The sequence below is a fragment of the Nycticebus coucang genome, chromosome 5, assembly GCF_027406575.1.
Source record: "Nycticebus coucang isolate mNycCou1 chromosome 5, mNycCou1.pri, whole genome shotgun sequence".
In the NCBI taxonomy this organism is placed as follows: domain Eukaryota; kingdom Metazoa; phylum Chordata; class Mammalia; order Primates; family Lorisidae; genus Nycticebus; species Nycticebus coucang.
This window is the reverse complement of record NC_069784.1, coordinates 54,856,516-54,876,599: the sequence shown is the minus strand read 5'-3', so window position 1 is coordinate 54,876,599 and position 20,084 is coordinate 54,856,516. Positions and strand designations below refer to the sequence as shown.

At 42.9% G+C, this 20,084-nt stretch overlaps 3 protein-coding genes across 13 annotated transcripts in view; 1 reads left to right on the top strand and 2 right to left on the bottom strand.

Annotated features, from left to right (window-relative positions):
• The window catches only part of SEMA6C (semaphorin 6C), a 314,549-nt gene that overhangs the window by 114,569 nt on the left and 179,896 nt on the right, over positions 1-20,084 (top strand). The gene's annotated exons all lie outside the window — the stretch shown is intronic.
• BNIPL (BCL2 interacting protein like) lies at positions 399-16,461 on the bottom strand. The gene is given in 11 exon segments (XM_053590816.1): positions 399-537; positions 1,627-1,725; positions 2,194-2,280; positions 3,081-3,212; positions 3,539-3,641; positions 4,551-4,569; positions 4,677-4,748; positions 4,750-4,853; positions 14,381-14,433; positions 15,181-15,276; positions 16,336-16,461. Coding segments are annotated over 11 exon segments (852 nt in total). The 5' UTR covers positions 16,386-16,461; the 3' UTR covers positions 399-500.
• The window catches only part of PRUNE1 (prune exopolyphosphatase 1), a 35,170-nt gene continuing 32,083 nt past the window's right edge, over positions 16,998-20,084 (bottom strand). For 2 of the 3 annotated variants that reach the window (XM_053590750.1, XM_053590751.1), the window contains one exon: positions 19,335-19,930. In XM_053590750.1, coding sequence (XP_053446725.1) covers positions 19,502-19,930 — 429 coding nt within the window. In that variant the 3' untranslated portion in view covers positions 19,335-19,501. Of the gene's footprint in view, positions 19,931-20,084 lie in introns of all 3 variants that reach the window. The other variant, XM_053590749.1, reaches the window with a different exon arrangement.

Sequence of the window (20,084 nt, the reverse complement as noted above, 5' to 3'; positions counted from 1 at the left end):
ATCCCAGGTGAAGAGGACCACAGCCCTTGGCTTACAAGGGAGGAGAATGAGACTCAAGGGAAATGAAGTTATTTGCCCAAGGTTCTATGACTAAAGCAGAATTAAAACCCAGAACTCTGGGGCGGTGCCTGTGGCTCAGTGAGTAGGGCGCCGGCCCCATATGCCGAGGGTGGTGGGTTCAAACCCAGCCCGGCCAAATTGCAACAACAACAACAAAAAAACTTCCTTAAACAAAAACAAAAACCCAGAACTCTGCACTTTCCATACAAAATGCCACCCCACTCAACAGATGGGGTTCCCAACCTCAAATCCCTGCAGAAGGGAGGGTCATGGGAAGGATGACATCCCTTTGAGAAATAAACATCCTATGGTCCTGGGGGGGTGAGGATAAGGTGATTAAACATCCTATGGTCCTGGGGGGGTGAGGATAAGGTGATTTACAAAGTAGCTCAAATGTTTCAGAGATTTGGGTATAGGCAGACCCTTTCTCCAGTCCTGTGCTAGGTCCCTCTGAAGCCATGGAGATCCTGGTCCAACCTAAGAGAGGAAGGGTAGAGGAGAGAAGTGGTTCAGGGGCAAGACTTAGGTTTTCCTCAGTGGTTTGGGGGACAGAAGACAGGTGAATTAGAAGAACTAGAAGACATGGTGCTTGCGTCATCTTTTAGCACTAGCTTTAGCATTTAATATCCTTTGCTGTCCCCCACTGGATATAATCTCCTATGCACCGCCAACATATTTCTTCCTAATTTTTAGGGCCAGTCTGAATCTCCTGTAATTTCTTTTTTTTTTGAGACAGTCTCATTATGTTGCCCACGGTAGTGTGCCATGGCATCACAGCTTACAGCAACCTCAGACTCTTGGGCTTATGCGATTCTTTTGCTTCAGCCTCCCAAGTAGCTGGGACTATAGGCACCTGCCACAACATCCGGCTATTTTTTGTTAGAGTTGTCGTTGTTCAGCAGGTCGTGGGCTGGGTTCAAACCCCCCAGCCTTGGTGTATGTGGCTGGCGCCGTAACCCCTGTGCTACAGGCGCTGAGCCAGAATCTCCTATAATTTCTGTACTGTGATTATTCATTCTTCTGTTTGTTTAATTAATTAATTAATTAATTTTCTGAGACAGAGTCTCCCTCTGTTGCCCTGGGCATAGTGCTGTAGAGTCATCATAGCTCACAGCACTCTCAAACTCTTGGGCTCAGGCAATCTTGCCTCAGCCTCCTGAAGTAGCTAGGACTACAGGCACCTACTAGACACCCTGGCTGGTTTTCCTACAGTTTAGTAAAGACAGGGTCTTACTCAGGCCGTCTTGAACTCCTGAGCTCAAGCAATCCACTTGCCTTGGCCTCCCAGAACTCTGGGATTATGGGAGTGAGCCACCACACCTGGCCTGATTATTCCTGGATTCCTTGATGCTCTGCACTTATGTGTATAATTTTTTTTTTTCCACTTGTTCTTGTTACATGAAGTAGTGTCCTTAAAGTTGTGTCTGGTTGTAAGCAATTTCCCCAGATACATTGAAGCAGCTGAAATCAAATTCCTTTGTATCCTCCACCCCAAAGACATTAAAAAAGTGAGGACTGGCTTTACCCATCCCACCCAAAACCTTTATCCTTAAGCATAAGACTCACTGTCTGACAGCTTCAGGGATGTGAACTTGATCCAGGGAGATGAGTTGGGCCAATTCTCCCAGGCTGTCCAGAAAACGAACCTTTCGTGTAAATTTAGAACTAAAAAGAGAGGATAAGCCAAGTGTGTTTTGTACCAGGAGGGGGTTTCCTAGAGGCCCTTAGAAAAGTAAATGTAGGGAGTAGAGTGGGTAAGGCTGGGAATAATGGGGTGGGGGTGGGGGGCAAGACCTTATTTTTTTTGAGACAGAGTCTCACTCCATCATCCTGGCTAGAGTGTTGTGGCATGATAGCTCATAGCAACCTTAAACTCTTGGGCTCAAGTGATCCTCCCATCTCAGCCTCTCAAATAGCTGGGACTATAGGCACCCACCACAACACCTGGCTATTTTTGGAGATGGCATCTTGCTCTTGCTCAAGCTGGTCTTAAACTCAGGTGGCAATCACCTGCCTTGGCCTTCCAGAGTGCTAGGATTACAGGTGTGAGCCACTATGCCTGGCAAGGCAAGACCTTCTTTATCTTAATTTTGAAAATTGGGGGAAGGTAGTCCTTGTCCCCAGAGCTAGTACCTGATGAAGGGCCGAAGCAGTGCCAGAAATGCCTTCATATACCATGTAGCGTGGACAACCACCAGGGCTCTCAGGTTCTTTCGGAGCCTTAAGAAGAAAGAATATGATATCATCCTATTTCTTCCTCTACCTTCTGGCATAAAGACCTTCTAGAACTATCTTCTGCACTATTACTTCCTTCACTTCTCTAATTTCTAGATTGCTCTGTCATTTGGGTCTAATCCCCATTCCTGGAGATCGAATGATTTTACCTCCACCCATATTATTTAGGCTCTCTCTCCATGACCCTCATTTTAGAAAACTCTGTTTAGAATCCCTCAGTCTGGGTACCCTGTTCCCATCCTTTGCCCTACCCTCACATAAGTTCTTTTTGCATACTTCTCCATGTCTCCATGACTAGGACTTTGTAAAACTCCATGCAGAAGAAGACCAACAAGGAAGGAAAAAGGAAAAGAGAAAAATGAGCAAAGAGAGATGGGGGAAAACAAAGGGGATAAAAGGAACACAAGGGGGAAAAAGGCATCTTAGGTCAGGGATGAAGGCAGAGAAGAGAGAAATGTAGAAAGGAAAATACATGGCAAAATTGGGAGAAAAGGAAAATTGCCACCTGTGTGCCAGGCAATATGTCACATTGATTTATGTGATTTTCACAAATACCCATGGCAAAGGCATTAGCATTGTCATTTTAAAGATAAGGAAGCTGAGGCCCAGAAAAGTTAAATGGCTTGACCAAAACCATGCAGCTAGTAAGTGGTAATGATGAAGTCTGAAACTGGATTTCTCTGACTCCAAGAAGGAGAGGCACTAAATGGAAGAAGAAAGAATGGAAAGATAGAAAAGAGAAAGATAAGATAGAGAGTTGTAGCTTTCTTGTCCTGTGGTCTTACCGCTGATCCAGGGTATGGTAACACTGGCGTATCCAGCTCAGAGGTGGAACTTGGGCCCTGCTTGTACCTCCACTCAAATGAACAAGCATATAGTTTTCAGCTACCAGCAGCTCCAGAATCCCCACCATATACCTGGGGGAATGAAAATGTGGGGAAAGCATGTCCTGCAGTTGTAGAAGTGAGAGGAACATTACTGTAGCTTCTCTGATAAGCTACTGATCCTGGAAGGGTTCTTTGTTACTTTTCCCTTCCCTAATTCCCTCCCTATAACCCTTTAGGCCTTCTTTTTTTTTTTTTTTTTTTTTGTAGAGACAGAGTCTCACTTTACTGCCCTCGGTAGAGTGCCATGGCGTCACACGGCTCACAGCAACCTCCAGCTCTTGGGCTTATGTGATTCTCTTGCCTCAGCCTCCCGAGCAGCTGGGACTACAGGCGCCCCTTTAGGCCTTCTAACTCACTTAAACAAGTGTTCCATAATATAAGAGTAGTTGGGAGTGTTGCTTCTGGGTAGATAACAGGAAGCAAAGAGGATGACAGCATTGAGGCCATCACCATGGTAACCTGGGGAGGATAAAGGGAAAATTCATTTGGTCAATCAATCAATATGTATTAACAGGCAGTACATCTGTTTGAGGGGACTCTGAGGGTCTCTGCAAGTTACAGGAAGGATTTTGAACCTATTTTTTTTTATTTTTTAGTAGAAGGTTTTATTTATTTTTTGCTGTTGTTGCAGTTTTTGGCCAGGGCTGGGTTCGAACCCGCCACCTCCGGCATATGGGGCCAGAGCCCTACTCCTTGAGCCACAGGCACCGCCCTCCTAATTATTATTTTTTTTTTTGTAGAGACAGAGTCTCACCTTATCGCCCTCGGTAGAGTGCCGTGGCGTCACACAGCTCACAGCAACGTCCAAATCCTTGGGCTTAGGCAATTCTCTTGCCTCAGCCTCCCGAGTAGCTGGGACTACAGGCGCCCACCACACGCCTGGCTATTTTTTTGTTGCAGTTTGGGCCGGGGCTGGGTTTGAACCCGCCACCCTCGGCATATGGGGCCGGCGCCCTACCCGCTGAGCCACAGGCACCGCCCCCTCCTAATTTTTTTTAATTTTAAATTTTTTTTTTTTTTTTTTTTTTGAGACAGAGCCTCAAGCTGTCACCCTGGGTAGAGTACTGTGACATCACAGCTCACAGCAGCCTCCAAGTCCTGGGCTCAAGCGATTCTCCTGCCTCCACCTCCCAAGTAGCTGGGACTACAGGCGCCCGCCACAAGGCCCGGCTATTTTTTGGTTGCAGCCATCATTGTTGTTTGGTGGGCCCAGGTTGGATTTGAACCTGCCAGCTCAGGTGCATGTGGCTGGCACCTTAGGCGCTTGAGCCACAGGCACTGAGCCTGAACCTAATTATTTAATCTTCAACTTTGGTATTTTATTCAAGAAGCCAAAGTCCTTAACTCTCCACTTATGTTAGTCTTTACCTCCATGAGACAGGACTTTCTTTTTTTTTTTTTTTTTTTTGGCCGGGGCTGGGTTTGAACCCACCACCTCTGGCATATGGGACCGGCGCCCTACTCCTTGAGCCACAGGCGCCGCCGAGACAGGACTTTCTTATAGGGCTCAATGACAGTCATATCCACTCTCTGCTCCCACTGTCCTGTTCAGAACACCAGTGATGACCCTCCAGTGATGACCATCTTCTCCAGCCACATCCCACATACAACCCCAGCCCAGCCTTGCAGCTGCCTCAGTGGCCCCCAGATCCTCCGTCTGAGGCAGCTCATCTGAAAGAGAAGGATGGGCAAGGATCACCAAGGTAGAGTCTACTTTCTGTTTTCTGTGACCTCCCCAAATTCCTAGAGTTTATTACTCTAACGTTATCATTCCTCAAATTTTTCCTTGACTCTTAAGCTGTAGTTTATCTAATCAACCCAATCCCTTGCTGGTTTCTTTTTCCTGTGATTCATTATCCTAACTTTTTCACTGGACAATGGCCATGGTCTGACCTACAGCAGGAATATGGCCCTTGCCAGTGTCAATTTTTTCCCTGAGATTCTCTATTTCTTTTTTTACATAAGATTTCCTAGGGAAGCTCATCTATTCCCATGTCTTCGATCAGCACCAGTTAACAGGACAGCTCCCAACTTTGCCTCTAACCTAGGATTCTGCTCTACCTCCAAATCTATAATCCCTATCCCTAAATGGTTAGAATGAACATCTCCACTTTATGTCTCCCGGTCATCAAGTCATCAGATCCAAAATGGTACTTAAAATCATTTCCTTCTTATTTTTCCCCATATTTCCTATCTTCATAAATGACCCCATCAATCTTCTCTATTATGTCCTTAAAAAAAAAATGTTTTGTAGGCCAGGTGCCATGGCTCACGCCTATAATCCTAGCCCTCTGGGAGCTCAAGGTGATGGATTGCCTAAGGAAGAGACCCCAGGCATTGTGGCGGGCACTTGTAGTCCCTGCTACTTGGAAGGCTGAGGCAGGAGAATCGCTTAAGCTCGGAGTTGGAGGTTGCTGTGAGCTGTGCGATGCCATGGCACACAACCGAGGGCCATAAAGTGAGACTCTGTCTCTACAAAAAAAAAAAAAACAAAGACTCCATCTCTACTAAAAATAGAAAAACTAGCTGGGTGATGTGGTGGGCACCTGGAGTCCCAGGTACTTGGGAAGCTGAGGCAAGAGAATTGCTTGAGCCCAGGTTACTGTGAGTTATGATGCCACTAGCCAGGATGACAGAGTGAGATTCTGTCTTAAAAAACCCCCAAACTGGGGAGATAGGACTCCAGGCATCTCTGGCTGGTGGGAACTGCCTATCATCACTCCTATGAAGATACAGGGAGTCAGCGAGAGACTTCTGGACCCCAAGAGGAGGACTAAAACAGTGGAAAACCGGCAAGTGGTCGCGTGTGTTCAATCCGTCTAAACCCACCCACAACTGTAAGTTCAGTAGCAGCGAGACTGCAAACCAGAAAGGCCTTACCTGTGAACTGTTTTGATGTCCTTGGACTTGGCACTGAGTTGAACTGCCTTGGGGAAGGCCTGAGCGGGAGTGCGGAGAACTTTGGCCGTTGTCTAGGGCCCCAGTCTGAGCCGCTGAGCCAGACGGAGCTAATAGTGTTTGGCGGTGGGTCACACGGATCCATTGTCAGTGATCTGCCCCGGCAAGCTCCGCCCTCAGGGTCGCAGAGCTAGAAACGGTGAGAGCTGGTAACCCAGCAACCAAGTAGCCTAAGGGTGGGGTTTGAGCCGCCTTGCAGCCCTAACCCTCAGGGGCAGAGTGAGACCGGTTTTGGCACACTGAGTAAGTGGATAGCCACTTCAGCAGTGATTCCAGTGAGAAAGCTGGGAAAGCTTCTGCTCAGCAAGTTTACAAGTTCAAAGTGCCTTTTTAGTAGGCTGAAGAGAGATTTAGGGTGTCTACCTGCTGGGGGTTGAGAAATCAGCAGCCTCCAGTCGTATCAGAACTGTGACTAACATCTCATACCCCAGAAGACCACGTGTTGCCCAGACAATATTCAATAACATATACAAACTGCTTTGTTTTTGGTTGTGTACTTTTTTCTTCTTTTTTTTTTTGGTTTGGTTGTTTTTTTTGTTTGTTTATTTTGATGTTGCTGATGTTCTTTTGTTTTTTTAATTTCAATCTTTTCCACACAGATCCCTTTTTCTTTCTCAATTTTCCTAGTTTAATTATAATTTCTCATTGCTGCCTTTTTTAATAACTAGAATTTCATTTTTGCTAGTGTTTCTACCGATATAATTTGGCAATTTTATCCCCGTAAAGTTTTCTGTTTGTTTCTTTTGGTTTGATTTATAGCATTTTTGTCTTTCCTCTCTACTTGGTGGAGGTGGGGTACTGTGTCTGATCAGGTTAGCAAAGAGCTGCTGACCTCAAGGGAACCACGCAACTGGGCACCCCCAGAAGGTGGGGTTTTTTAAGGTTGTGTCAAAGTACCCTACTGTACACCTATATTGCCCTGTCTCCCTCTTTCTGTGCCTCTCTTCTTTTTGTCAATATTCCTTATACCCACCCCCTCTCCTTTCTCTATCTTTCTTTTTTTCTTATCACTCGGTCCTCCTTTCTTTCATCCCCTTTTTTTGCTCTTCAACCTTCTCACCCTTCTGGTCCTGTAACCCTTAGTCCACAGGCACAAGAACTTAAAGAGCAAGAGGAAGTGAAAGGAAAATTAGGGCAAGGAAACAGATAAAAGAAATCACTCATGAGGAAGAATCAGCAGAAAACTCCAGGCAACATGAAGAACCAGTCTAGAACAACCCCACCAAGGGACCATGAGGTAGTTACTACAGATGATTCCACCAGTATAGAAATGTTAGGAATGACAGAAAGGGAATTTAGAATACACATGTTGAAAACAATGAAAGAAATGATGGAAACAATGAAGGAAATTGCTAATAAAGTGGAAAATAACCAAAAGGAAATCCAAAAACAGAATCAAATAAGAGATGAACGATATGAAGAATATAAAAAGGATATAGCAGACCTGAAGGAACTGAAACAGTCAATTAGGGAACTTAAAGATACAATGGAAAGTATCAGCAACAGGTTAGACCATGCAGAAGAAAGAATTTCAGAGGTAGAAGACAAAGTTCTTGAGATAACTCAGACAGTAAAAGAGGCAGAAAAGAAGAGAGAGAAAGCAGAACGTTCACTGTCAGAATTATGGGACTTTATGAAGCGTTCCAACATACGAGTTATAGGAATTCCAGAAGGGGAAGAAGAATGCCCCAGAGGAATGGAAGCCATACTAGAGAATATTTTAAAAGAAAATTTCCCAAACATCACCAAAGAGTCTGACACACTGCTTTCAGAGGGATATCGGACCCCAGGTCGCCTCAACTCTAACCGAGCTTCTCCAAGACACATTGTGATGAACCTGTCCAAAGTCAAGACAAAAGAAAAGATTCTGCAAGCTGCCAGGAGTAAGCGCCAGTTGACCTACAGGGGCAAATCCATCAGAGTTACCGCAGACTTCTCTAATGAAACTTTCCAAGCAAGAAGACAATGGTCATCTACCTTTAATCTACTTAAACAGAACAATTTTCAGCCCAGAATTCTGTACCCTGCTAAGCTAAGCTTCAAAATTGATGGAGAAATCAAATCATTTACGGATATACAAACATTGAGGAAATTCGCCACAACAAGACCAGCTCTACAGGAAATACTTCAACCTGTTCTGCACACTGACCACCACAATGGATCAGCAGCAAAGTAAGAACTCAGAAATCAAAGGACAAAACCTAACCTCCACACTGATGCAAAAGATAAAACTAAGCAATGGACTCTCACCAAATAAGACGAATAGAATACTACCACATTTATCAATTATCTCAATAAATGTTAATGGCTTGAATTCCCCACTGAAGAGACATAGATTGGCTGACTGGATTAAAAAACACAAGCCATCCATTTGCTCTCTGCAAGAAACACACCTGGCCTCAAAAGACAAATTAAAGCTCCGAGTCAAGGGTTGGAAGACAATTTTTCAGGCAAACGGAATTCAGAAGAAAAGAGGAGTTGCAATCTTATTTTCAGATACATGTGGATTTAAAGCAACTAAAGTCAAAAAAGACAAAGATGGTCACTTTATATTGGTCAAGGGAAAACTACAACAAGAAGACATTTCAATTCTAAATATTTATGCACCCAATCTAAATGCTCCCAGATTCTTGAAGCACACCTTACTCAGTCTGAGCAATATGATATCTGATAATACCATCATAACAGGGGACTTTAACACACCTCTTACACAGCTGGACAGATCCTCTAAACAGAAATTAAACAAAGATGTAAGAGATTTAAATGAGACCCTAGAAGAACTATGCTTGATAGACGCATATAGAACACTCCACCCCAAAGATAAAGAATATACATTCTTCTCATCACCCCATGGAACATTCTCCAAAATTGATCATATCCTGGGACACAAAACAAATATCAACAGAATCAAAAGAATTGAAATTTTACCTTGTATCTTTTCAGACCATAAGGCACTAAAGGTGGAACTCAACTCTAACAAAAATGCTCAAGCCCACCCAAAGGCATGGAAATTAAACAATCTTCTGTTGAATAACAGATGGGTGAAGGAAGAAATAAAACAGGAAATCATTAACTTCCTTGAGCATAACAACAATGAAGACACAAGCTACCAAAACCTGTGGGATACTGCAAAAGCAGTTTTGAGAGGAAAATTCATCGCTTTAGATGCCTACATTTGAAAAACAGAAAGAGAGCACATCAACAATCTCACAAGAGATCTTATGGAATTGGAAAAAGAAGAACAATTTAAGCCTAAACTCAGTAGAAGAAAAGAAATATCCAAAATCAAATCAGAGATCAATGAAATTGAAAACAAAAGAATCATTCAGAAAATTAATGAAACAAGGAGTTGGTTTTTTGAAAAAATAAATAAAATAGATAAACCATTAGCCAGACTAACTAGAAATAGAAAAGTAAAATCTCTAATAACCTCAATCAGAAACGATAAAGGGGAAATAACAACTGATCCCACAGAGATACAAGAGATCATCTCTGAATACTACCAGAAACTCTATGCCCAGAAATTTGACAATGTGAAGGAAATGGATCAATATTTGGAATCACACCCTCTCCCTAGACTTAGCCAGGATGAAATAGACCTCCTGAACAGACCAATTTCAAGTACAGAGATCAAAGAAACGATAAAAAAGCTTCCAACTAAAAAATGCCCTGGTCCAGATGGCTTCACTCCAGAATTCTATCAAACCTTCAAGGAAGAGCTTATTCCTGTACTGCAGAAATTATTCCAAAAAACTGAGGAAGAAGGAATCTTCCCCAGCGCGTTCTGTGAAGCAAACATCACCCTGATACCAAAACCAGGAAAAGACCCAAACAAAAAGGAGAATTTCAGACCAATCTCACTCATGATCATAGACGCAAAAATTCTCAACAAAATCCTAGCCAATAGATTACAGCTTATCATCAGAAAAGTCATTCATCATGATCAAGTGGGCTTCATCCCAGGGATGCAAGGCTGGTTTAACATACGCAAGTCTATAAACGTTATCCACCATATTAACAGAGGCAAAAATAAAGATCATATGATCCTCTCAATAGATGCAGAAAAAGCATTTGATAAAATCCAGCATCCTTTTCTAATTAGAACTCTGAAGAGTATAGGCATAGGTGGCACATTTCTAAAACTGATTGAAGCTATCTATGACAAACCCACAGCCAATATTTTACTGAATGGAGTAAAACTGAAAGCTTTTCCTCTTAGAACTGGAACCAGACAAGGTTGTCCTCTGTCACCTTTACTATTCAACGTAGTGCTGGAAGTTCTAGCCAATACAATTAGGCAAGACAAGGAAATAAAGGGAATCCAAATGGGAGCAGAGGAGGTCAAACTCTCCCTCTTTGCTGATGACATGATCTTATACTTAGAGAACCCCGAAGACTCAACCACAAGACTCCTAGAAGTCATCAAAAAATACAGTAATGTTTCAGGATATAAAATCAATGTCCACAAGTCAGTACCCTTTGTATACACCAATAACAGTCAAGATGAGAAGCTAATTAAGGACACAACTCCCTTCACCATAGTTTCAAAGAAAATGAAATACCTAGGAATATACCTAACGAAGGAGGTGAAGGACCTCTATAAAGAAAACTATGAAATCCTCAGAAAGGAAATAGCAGAGGATATTAACAAATGGAAGAACATACCATGCTCATGGATGGGAAGAATCAACATTGTTAAAATGTCTATACTTCCCAAAGCTATCTACCTATTCAATGCCATTCCTATCAAAGTACCTACATCGTACTTTCAAGATTTGGAAAAAATGATTCTGCGTTTTGTATGGAACCAGAAAAAACCCCGTATAGCTAAGGCAGTTCTTAGTAACAAAAATAAAGCTGGGGGCATCAGCATACCAGATTTTAGTCTGTACTACAAAGCCATAGTGGTCAAGACAGCATGGTACTGGCACAAAAACAGAGACATAGACACTTGGAATCGAATTGAAAACCAAGAAATGAAACTAACATCTTACAACCACCTAATCTTTGATAAACCAAACAAGAACTTACCTTGGGGGAAAGACTCCCTATTCAATAAATGGTGTTGGGAGAACTGGATGTCTACATGTAAAAGACTGAAACTGGACCCACACCTTTCCCCACTCACAAAAATTGATTCAAGATGGATAAAGGACTTAAATTTAAGGCATGAAACAATAAAAATCCTCAAAGAAAGCATAGGAAAAACACTGGAAGATATTGGCCTGGGGGAAGACTTCATGAAGAAGACTGCCATGGCAATTGCAACAACAACAAAAATAAACAAATGGGACTTCATTAAACTGAAAAGCTACTGTACAGCTAAGGACACAATAACCAAAGCAAAGAGACAACCTACACAATGGGAAAGGATATTTGCATATTTTCAATCAGACAAAAGCTTGATAACCAGGATCTATAGAGAACTCAAATTAATCCACATGAAAAAAGCCAACAATCCCTTATATCAATGGGCAAGAGACATGAATAGAACTTTCTCTAAAGATGACAGACGAATGGCTAACAAACATATGAAAAAATGTTCATCATCTCTATATATTAGAGAAATGCAAATCAAAACAACCCTGAGATATCATCTAACCCCAGTGAGAATGGCCCACATGACAAAATCTCAAAACTGCAGATGCTGGCGTGGATGTGGAGAGAAGGGAACACTTTTACACTGCTGGTGGGACTGCAAACTAGTACAACCTTTCTGGAAGGAAGTATGGAGAAACCTCAAAGCACTCAACCTAGACCTCCCATTCGATCCTGCAATCCCATTACTGGGCATCTACCCAGAAGGAAAAAAATCCTTTTATCATAAGGACACTTGTACTAGACTGTTTATGGCAGCTCAATTTACCATTGCCAAAATGTGGAAACAGCCTAAATGCCCACCAACCTAGGAATGGATTAACAAGCTGTGGTATATGTATACCATGGAATACTATTCAGCTATTAAAAAAAATGGAGACTTTACATCCTTCGTATTAACCTGGATGGAAGTGGAAGACATTATTCTTAGTAAAGCATCACAAAAATGGAGAAGCATGAATCCTATGTACTCAATCTTGATATGAGGACAATTAATGACAATTAAGTTTATGGGGGGGGGGAAGCAGAAAGAGGGATGGAGGGAGGAGGGTGGGGCCTTAGTGTGTGTCACACTTTATGGGGGCAAGACATGATTGCAAGAGGGACTTTACCTAACAATTGCAATCAGTGTAACTGGCTTATTGTACCCTCAATGAATCCCCAACAATAAAAAAAAAAAAAAAGTTAAAAAAAAAAAAAAAAAAGAAATGTCCCTTCCATACCAATTCTCTTAGGTGTTCTGATCAGGAAGGGATGCTGGATATTATCAAGAGCTTTTTCTGCATCAATTGAGAGAATCATATGGTCTTTGTTTTTTAATTTGTTTATGTGCTCAATTATATTTATAGATTTATGTATAGTGAACCAGCTTTGAGACCCTGGGATGAAACTGACTTGTTCATGATGTATAATTTATTTGACGTGTTGCTGGATTCTGTTTGTTAGGATCTTGTTGAATATTTTTGCATCTATGTTCATTAATGATATTGGTCTATAATTTTCTTTTCTTGTTGGGTCTTTTCCTAATTTGGGGATCAGGGTGATGTTTGCTTCATGGAACGTGTCGGGTACTATTCCTTCTTTTTCTATATTTAGGAAAAGGTTGAGTAATATAGGTAGTATTTCTTCTTTGAAGGTTTTGTGGAATTCTGACATGAAGCCATCTGGTCATGTTTTTGTTTGTTTGTTTGTTTTGTTTTGTTTTTGCGAGATTTTGTATGGTTGTTGCTATTTCAGATATTGACATAGGCCATTTCAACATTTCCATGCAGTTCTGGCTAAGTCTTAGAAGGTGATGTGCTTCAAAGTATTGGTCACTGAAGGAAAAAATTCTGAAAGCAGCCAGTTGTAAGAAAACCATATCCTACAAAGAGAAGAATATTAGAATGAGTACAGAGATTTCTTCTGAAACTTTTCAAGCCAGAAGAGGGTGGTCATAGCCTTTTAATCTCCTAAAAGAAAATAACTTTCAACCCAGGATCCTATATCCAGCTAACCTGAGTTTCATTTTTAATGGAGAAATTAAATACTTTAATGACATTCACATGTTGAAGAAATTTTCCATAACTAAACCACCTCTTCAGGATATTCTCAGACCTATCCTCCATAATGACCAGCACAATCCTCTACCACAAAAGTAAACTCATTTAGAAACTTTTGATCAAACTCCAACTTCCACACTGGCGAAAGGATTAAACATGTCCACTGGACTTTTGAATAACTGGATACCCCAAATTTTACCAGGTTTATCAATATTCTTCTTTAACATGAATCGCTTAAACTACCCTCTAAAGAGGCACAGGTTGGCTTTCTGGATACAAAAACTCAGGCCAGATATCTGCTGAATACAAGAATCTCATCTTACCTTAAAAGATAAATATAGACTCAGGGTGTAGGGATAGTCATCTATACTTCCAGCCAATGGAAGTCAGAAAAAAGCAGGTGTTGCAATTCTATTTGCAGATTCAATAGGCTTTAAACCAACAAAAGTAAGGAAGGATAAAAATGGACACTTCATATTTGTTAAGGGTAATACTGAATATGATGAGATTTCAATTATTAATATTTATGCACCCCACCAGAATGTGCCTCAATTTATAAGAGAAACTCTAACAGACACGAACCACTTGATTTCCTCCTGCTCTAATTTTCTCAAGTGTTCTGATCATGAATGGATTCTGGATGTTATCAAAAGCTTTTTCTGCATCAAGTGAGAGAATCATGTGGTCTTTGTTTTTAATTTTGTTTGATGTATTTTATTTATAGATTTGCATATGTTGAACCAGCCTTGGGATAAAACTGGGATAAAACTCATTTGGTCATGGTGTATAATTTGTTTGATGTGTTGCTGGATTCTGAATTCTAGGATCTTGTTGAATATTTTTGCATCTATATTCATTAAAGATATTGATCTATAAAAAAAAAAAAAAAAAAAAAAACAACCCAAAAAGATATGTGTGTTGGGGGTGGGGTTTAGAATGCCTATGTGTGTGGAAGTGATAATATGGGGCAAACTCTGAAGAAGAAAGGACCAATATGGTAATTTGGGAAAGATGAAAAGAGAACTACAAAGGGACAGTGGTGGCACTGCTCTTCACTGGATTGGAATCAAGAACCTGAAGGCTAGTTCCTATTTCACCTACCAAGTTTAGGGCCTTTAGGTTCTTCAAAAGGACAGACCTCCTCAGGAAGCAATCTAGAGGAAAAAAGATGAAAAGAGGGCAGAGCCCTGGGTTAACAGCATCAAGCCAAGCATCAATTTATAGCTCCCCTGCCGCCACCTCCCCCCCTCATTTCATCACCTGCTTTCTTTTTCTCACCTCTTTCCTTCAAGTTGTTTTTTTTTTTGAGACAGAGTCTCACTATGTCACCCTTGGTAGAGTGCTGTGATGTCACAGCTCACAGCAACCTCAAACTCTTGGGCTTAAGCAATTCTCTTGCCTCAGCCTCCCAAGTAGGCTACAGGTGCCCGCCACCATGCCCTGCTGTTTTTTTTTTTTGCAATTGTCATTGTTGTTTAGCTGGCCCAGGCTGAGTTTGAACCCACCACCCTCAGTGTATATGGTTGGCACTGTAACCACTGGGCTATGGGCGCCAAGCCTGTTTTGTTGTTTTTAAACAGTCTTGCTTTGAGTTTTGAGGTGCAGAGACCTCATCACTGCTCACTGCAACCTCAAACACCTGGTCTTAAGAGATCCTCCTGCCTCAGCCTCCTGAGGAGCTACAGGTATGCACCACCACACTCGGCTAATTTTTCTATTTTTTGTGGAGATGGGGTCTTGTTATGTGACTCAGGCTGGTCTCAAACTCCTGAACTCATTTAGTCTTCTCACCCCAGTCTCACAGAGTGCTGGGATTACAGGAAAGCTCCATCATGCCCAGCCCCCTTCAAGTTTTAATTCACCCTCCCTCTCATCTCCCAGCTGCCCTCACTTTCCCTTACCTAGGAAATTCTTCCTCCTGCCATTCTTCTTTCAGCTCCAGCTCCCTAAGTCTCAGAGCTGCTCCTAGTTCTGCTGCTTCTGCATTCTCCCTGAACCTAAGATAGTCCCCAAGAAGACAGGTTAAGATAATGGAAACACTGGAGTGAAGAACAATAATTAAGGTACAGAGCAGAGCGCAGGCTTTAAAAGGAACTTGGATCTCCTATACAGATGTTTCTCCCTCCTTTGCTGCTTGCTAGAAGCAGATTACCTAGTTTGGACTTAGGAGCAGAGGAGTTATGGAATGTAGAGCTAATCATATTTGCCTCTACGGCCATTGCTCCACCTATGAAGTCGGGCTGAGAGATGTCACACATTATAATTGGCGGGAACCACCCAGGCAGATCCACCCAGCTATCAACTGGCCAAATTGGGAAAGAAGGCCCCTCATCAGGCCTGCCTGTCCTCCACCATGCTGGGGAGTGGCTAGGGGAGAACATGGCATAGGTGGGGGTAGGGAAAGAAAGCAAGGACCATCTGCTGGGAAGGAGAACCTGAATCTGAACTCAATTCTGGGTCAGCTTTTTCCGATGGCCAGCCCGGAGGATGAGGGTTAGAAAATAAAGAACAAAGGGCGGCACCTGTGGCTCAGTCGGTAGGGCGCTGGCCCCATATACCGAGGGTGGCGGGTTCAAGCCCAGCCCCGGCCAAACTGCAACCAAAAAAAAAAAAATAGCCAGGCATTGTGGCGGGCGCCTGTAGTCCCAGCCACTCGGGAGGCTGAGGCAAGAGAATCGCTTAAGCCCAGGAGTCGGAGGTTGCTGTGAGCTGTGTGAGGCCACGGCACTCTACCGAGGGCCATAAAGTGAGACTCTGTCTCTACAAAAAAAAAAAGAAAGAAAGAAAATAAAGAACATGGGCATATTTACCTGTTATAAAATACAGAAACTTCCTTTATTTGTAAACCAGGGAACTATCCTGGAATGCCATACCCGGGCTCCATACCATACTGATATTTTCTACCTACAGCCACCCCATCCCCTGCAAGTGGATTCTCTTACAGTATTTTCTGTTTGACCAACCCCTGAGATTTGACCTGGTAAGAGCTGAATGGTGGGAAATCCCTCAAGCCTATTCTCTCCATTTCCAATCAAGTGAGCCAAGCTCTTACTTACCCAAGATTGAAAGTCTTTTTTCCTACCTCTTGCACCGTTCCCATCTTCATAAGTCTTCCTATCTTCTTTAAACACTTAAGAGTTGTTGGGAAGCTGCCTATTCCAGCCCCCAACACTTCCTTACCCTTTTTCTGTCTCAGCTGTTTTTGCTTTTGCCTCCCAGGACAGAGGTGTGGAAGGGAGGTAACCTCATCTTCAAACAGGTTTTGCCACCTTCCCTCCTTCCCCTCCCGTGGAGCAGGTTTGCCCAAAAGAAAAAAAAAAAAAACAAAAAAAACACGCTGTCTCCCTTTAAGGGGAGGGAGAGTGCATTTTCTAGAGTGGCTAATTTGGGGTGAGTCTAGGAAGGGAATTCATTCTCCTTTCCAGATACCTTGTAACCCTCTGAAAGCTGGTCTCTCTCTCTTTTTTTTTTTTTTTGGTAAAGACAGAGTTTCACTTTATGGCCCTTGGCAGAGTGCCATGGCATCACACAGCTCACAGCAACCTCCAACTCCTGGGCTTAAGTGATTGTCTTGCCTCAGCCTCCCAAGTAGCTGGGACCACAGGCGCCCGCCACAACGCCCGGCTATTTTTTTGCTGCAGTTCGCCAGGCCGGGTTTGAACCCACCACCCTCGGTACATGGGGCCGGCGCCCTACCGACTGAGCCACAGGTGCCGCCCGAAAGCTGGTCTCTCTTAAAAAAAAAAAAAAAAGCAATAGTAGAAACCATTTTGGTTGTAAGATTATTTTACTTTTCAACATAAGCAAAACTGGGGAGACAGATGTATGTGGAAGGTTCTGGAAGAAGAAATAAACTAGAGGAAAGGCTGAAGATGAGGGGAGATACAGCCTGTTGCTCCTATTCCCAAAAATAGTTGCGAGGAGGAAGACATTAGGTAGTGTAGGAAGAAGGGAGATGAATCTTTAAGCTCAAAAGGCTTGATTATACAAAAAGGTAGCTAACACATACAGAATATTTTGTAAAATTTTGTAATGAATATTTTGTAAATAAAGGTACAGTTAGCTACAATTTCCCATTTCTCTACGTATGGCAACTTTAGAGGTAACTTTGGGAAGACCCTGTAGTTGTCGAAAAGAGACAGCAAGATTCCAAAGAGGAAAAAAAGTATTTAATACTTCAACAAAATGCACAATAAAGTACCCAAGTTACAAAACATAAATTCCTTTGGTTCAGCGATCACAAATGGCTATTTTCACCTTCCAAATGGCTACAGACATATCCTCAAAGTGAAGTCAGACTGTGCCCCTCATACTGGAAGGTAGCATGCCAAAGTCACCACGTACCCCAGTCATCAGTGAAATTGTCAGCAACTTACATGGAAATCAAGCTGTGGGGTAAGACAAGGGGAATAGGTTTATGTAAAGAAAAAAGGGAGACTCTACATGCAAAACCCTTGGAGGGAGCTCTCTGCTGAGCCACTACAGTGTGAACCACACCCCTCTAATCACACCCCTATACATGCTACATGAGGCTGAGTCCCTAGGTACAATCACACATAAATACAGACAATCCAGCGACCCTGAACATTCCCAGGGAAAACAGAAGAAAAATACAGAGGAGCATAGAAGAGAAAGAATGGCAGCAAGAGGAAAATCACAGAATTCCAGGCCACACCTAAGTGTAAACCCTGTTTCACAGATAGGTGAAGTGAGACCTAGAATACTGATGTGCCTTACCAAAAAAACCATTTGTAGCAGTATTAGAACTCCATGCTTCCTTTTAATATGATCAAGAAGAGAAAGCAATGGACAAGAAATTGATAGACCTGGCTGGGCACGGTGGCTCACACCTGTAATCCTAGCACTCTGGGATGCCAAGGCAGATGGATTGCCTGAGCTCAACAGGTTCAAGATGAGCCTGAACAAGAGTGAGACCTTGTCTCTAAAAATATCTGGGCGTTGTGGCTGGTGGCTGTAGTTCCAGCTACATGGGAGGCTGAAGCAAGAGAACTGCTTTAGCCCAAGAGTTTGAGGTTGCTGTGAGCTGTGATGCCACAGCACTCTACCAGGGTGACAAAGTGAGACTCTTATCTCCAAACAAAAAAAAGAAATTGATAGACCTGCTAAGGCAGGGGACAGACCCAGGACTCTTTCCAGGTCTGCCGTCTTTGGGGAGAGCACCTGAGGTCTTAAGGCCTTTCTTGGTGCCACCTGAAGTCTTAAGAATCAGGGGTCTTGGCTGGGTGCGGTGCCTTACACCTCTAATCCTAGCCCTGGGAGGCCAAGGCAGGTGGCCAAGGCCTTGAGCTCGCAGGTTCGAGACCAGCCTGAGCAAGAGCAAGACCCTCATCTCTTAAAAAAAAAAATCATTCTGTGCGGCCCCTGTGGCTCAAGGAGTAGGGCGCTGGTCCCATATGCCGGAGGTGGCGGGTTCAAACCCAGCCCCGGCCAAATAAAAAAAAATCTTTCTACCGAGGGTGACAAAAGTGAAACTCTGTCTCAAGAAAAAAATCAGGTCTTCAGGGTCTCTTTAAGGTTCCTGTTTCTGAGACAGAGGGGTCTAAAGGAACAGAGAGCCAGGCCACTTGATCAGGATAGAAGACAATGGTCTCCAATCTGCTCCCAAACAGGACCTGCCACAGTCACAGTAAGCTCAGAATAGAAATTCATCTATCTGTGAATCAAATTTGTCACCTAAACGGTGGCACAAAGAACAGTCATGGAGCTGGTAATCTGCTAAAGGCTAAAAACTGGAATAAGAATTTCCAAAACATATTCTCTTTTCTACCTTGCTTGAAGCAGGTATTCAATAAATACTTAAATAAACGACTACATGGGGACAATCAATAAATGTTTAGTTTCATGACAGATACTGGTTCTGTTCAACATCCTTACTGAGAGCACTTTTGGGGTCTACATTCTTTTTGTCCCCCTCTGCTGGGAGTGTGGGTGTATCATATTGTGCTCCTGGCAAATGAAATAGAGAGAAGTCAGTGCAGATGTAAGTAATAGTATCTGTCTGATTGGTAGAGATTGGGGGAAAAGGTAGAAAGCCATTCTTAGCAGCTGCTTTCTTTCACTTCTTTCTCTTCCCAGTTTTACAGGAACAGATTACAGATTCTGGAACAATGAAGACAGAATTGGTGAATCTCCACACATCTCAAAACATGCATTTGAGGTGGGTCACATAACCTCACCCACCATCCCCTATCCTCCTCACAGTCACTTCTTTGCCAGGGAGGCAGTGACAGACTCTGACTGTGAAATCTGATTGCACTTCTCAAAGACAGCCTCCGCGGAGAGTTTAGGCAGTCCGTGATCCAGAGGGCACTCATCCACCAAGCTGTTCATAGGTGTGGGGGGCAGTGGAGGGTCCTCCTCGTCTTGACTCAGTCCAGGAATCAAGGAGTTATTTGCCCTGTCGAATTCCTTGTCCACCTGCTCCCGGGACACAACCACTGTCTCAGGTTGCCCTGAAGGGGTCTTTGTGGAGTCAAAATATACTGACAGGGCTTCCTGGAGCAGAGGCAGAAGTTTTTTTCGAGAGACCTGGGTGTTGCCTTGAAGATAGGCTTGGAGGTTAGGGTGGGTGCTTGAGGCAGGAGTCAGCTTCAGAGATGGAGAGAGGGAGCGTTCCAGGATTTCACAGATCTAAAGAGGAAACAATAATGGGGAAATGATACATAACTTGGTGTAGCAAAGAAGCTGAGGCTTCTAAATGAGAGGCTCCCTTTATAAAGGAGAAAACTCTTTAAAGTTAAAGTTATCCAGAGTTCAGTTTTATTGCTTAGGAAAAAGGAACATT